Source organism: Nestor notabilis, unplaced genomic scaffold, assembly GCF_000696875.1.
Source record: "Nestor notabilis isolate BGI_N333 unplaced genomic scaffold, ASM69687v1 scaffold26100, whole genome shotgun sequence".
Lineage (NCBI taxonomy): Eukaryota > Metazoa > Chordata > Aves > Psittaciformes > Psittacidae > Nestor > Nestor notabilis.
Genome location: NW_009911904.1, coordinates 1 through 1,617, shown reverse-complemented (window position 1 = coordinate 1,617; position 1,617 = coordinate 1). Strand labels below are relative to the sequence as shown.

The following is a 1,617-nucleotide window of genomic DNA, read 5'->3' as shown; positions in this document are numbered from 1 at the left end:
CACGCGGGGCTCCCACCTTGCCCGTGGCACAGTTGACCAGCTTGGCATTGCAGTCCACGGAGCCCGTCAGGATCAAACTGCCATCCTGATTGCTGGCCAAGCACGTCAAGGGGTCCTGGTGGCCATCCTGGCCTGGGGGGTAAGCAGGAGAGACATAAGCAACATGTGTGCCCTGTGGGCCTCAAAACCCACCCTCCTGCAGCCTCCAGCTGCCCTGGCTCTGCCAGCACCCACAGAGACAAGGATACCCAGCACCAGGCTCCCTCCCTGGCATCGGAATGTGCCACCTCCCCAGCTGTGCAGAGTTCAGAGCCCACTGGAAAGGGTGGTTCCCCAGTTAGGAAGCACCTCAAGAGACTAACTTTTTCCCTACCTTTTAGGACATGCAGCGAGGTTCCCTGCTTCAGGTCCCAGATGCGCATGGTCCCATCCTCATACCCCACCACCGCTCGCTTCCCTGGGTGAGACAAGACCAGCAGATAGAGCCAAAGCCCCTGTCATCCCTCAGCACAGACTGGCAGAAGCAGGAGGACAGAGGTGGCAGCGGGATCTGTCACAGTGCTGGTGACATTCCCCACCAGAGACAGCCCCCATGCCTCACCATCAGGCAGGATCCTGCCACACGTGGCGGGGCACGCAGGGCCCTGGAAGGTTTTACAGTCTCCGCTGGGGATCTTCCACATCCAGGAGTTGCCATCAGCTGTGCCCGCCAGAAGGACATGGGCTTGAGGGTGCCACTCCATCCACTGGGCAGAGAGGGGACAGGCAGCGTCACAGGGGTCATGTGTCCCCACCACCATCCATGCTGGCCCATGGGCTTCCCACAGCACCAGGAATCCCACCACTCACCTCCAAGTCTCCCACTTCAAAAGACCACACTTCCTCCTTGGCATCCACCCGCCACACTTTGATAAGCCCAGACATGTCACCCGTGGCCACGAACCCAGAGTCATGACTGAAGCTGGCACAGGTGACTGAGTCCTTGTGCCCTAGAGGCATCAGGGGACAGAGACTGCTCAGGCTGAGCCATGGAGGACAGTGAGGAGCCCAGCTCCAGCAGAGTGCTGGCTGGGGATGAGCATGTCCAGAGAGATATGGCCAGGGAGGGACAGGGCTGGAGCACCTCACCTGTGCATTCGAACAGGAGCTCTCCGTCGCTCACACGCCACACAAAGGCCTTGTCGTCCTCCCCGCCCGTCACTGCCAGGGTGTTGGTCTTAGGGTCGAGGCTCACGCAGAAAACAGAAGCTTCGCAGAAGAGTAAAGAGAGGCCACACAGCTCAGACACTGCTCACACCCCACCCAGCATTCCCAGAGGGTCCAAACCCCACAGCAAGCTGAACTCCCAACCCAACCCAGTGGGAATCAATTCTTCCCATAAGGGAAGAGCAGCATGGGCTGTCTGCAGAGCCATGGTAGGAGGCTCAAAGGGCTACTCTACCAGAGCGTAAGGTATAAACAAGCACAGCCCAAGGCAGCCCTGAGCTGTGACAACCACCCCAGTAACAGCCAAGAGTCAGCAGCATGCAAGGACCTTACTCTGCACCCCGTCACCCTGGGGATCACCAGGGTGGGAGCATGTCCTGAGGGAGACCCCAGCGGACACTGGCTGTGCCC

The 1,617-nt window shown here is 59.8% G+C and overlaps 1 protein-coding gene across 1 annotated transcript; it reads right to left on the bottom strand.

The window, feature by feature from the left end:
- Nucleotides 1-16: 16 nt before the first annotated feature.
- LOC104407630 (angio-associated migratory cell protein-like) lies at nt 17-1,248 on the bottom strand (the record flags this gene model as incomplete). The annotated part of the gene is made up of 5 exons (XM_010016960.1): nt 17-132; nt 374-457; nt 602-746; nt 850-989; nt 1,129-1,248. Coding segments are annotated over 5 exons (605 nt in total), but the record flags the coding sequence as incomplete, so codon positions are not given.
- Between the last annotated feature and the right edge of the window lie 369 nt (nt 1,249-1,617).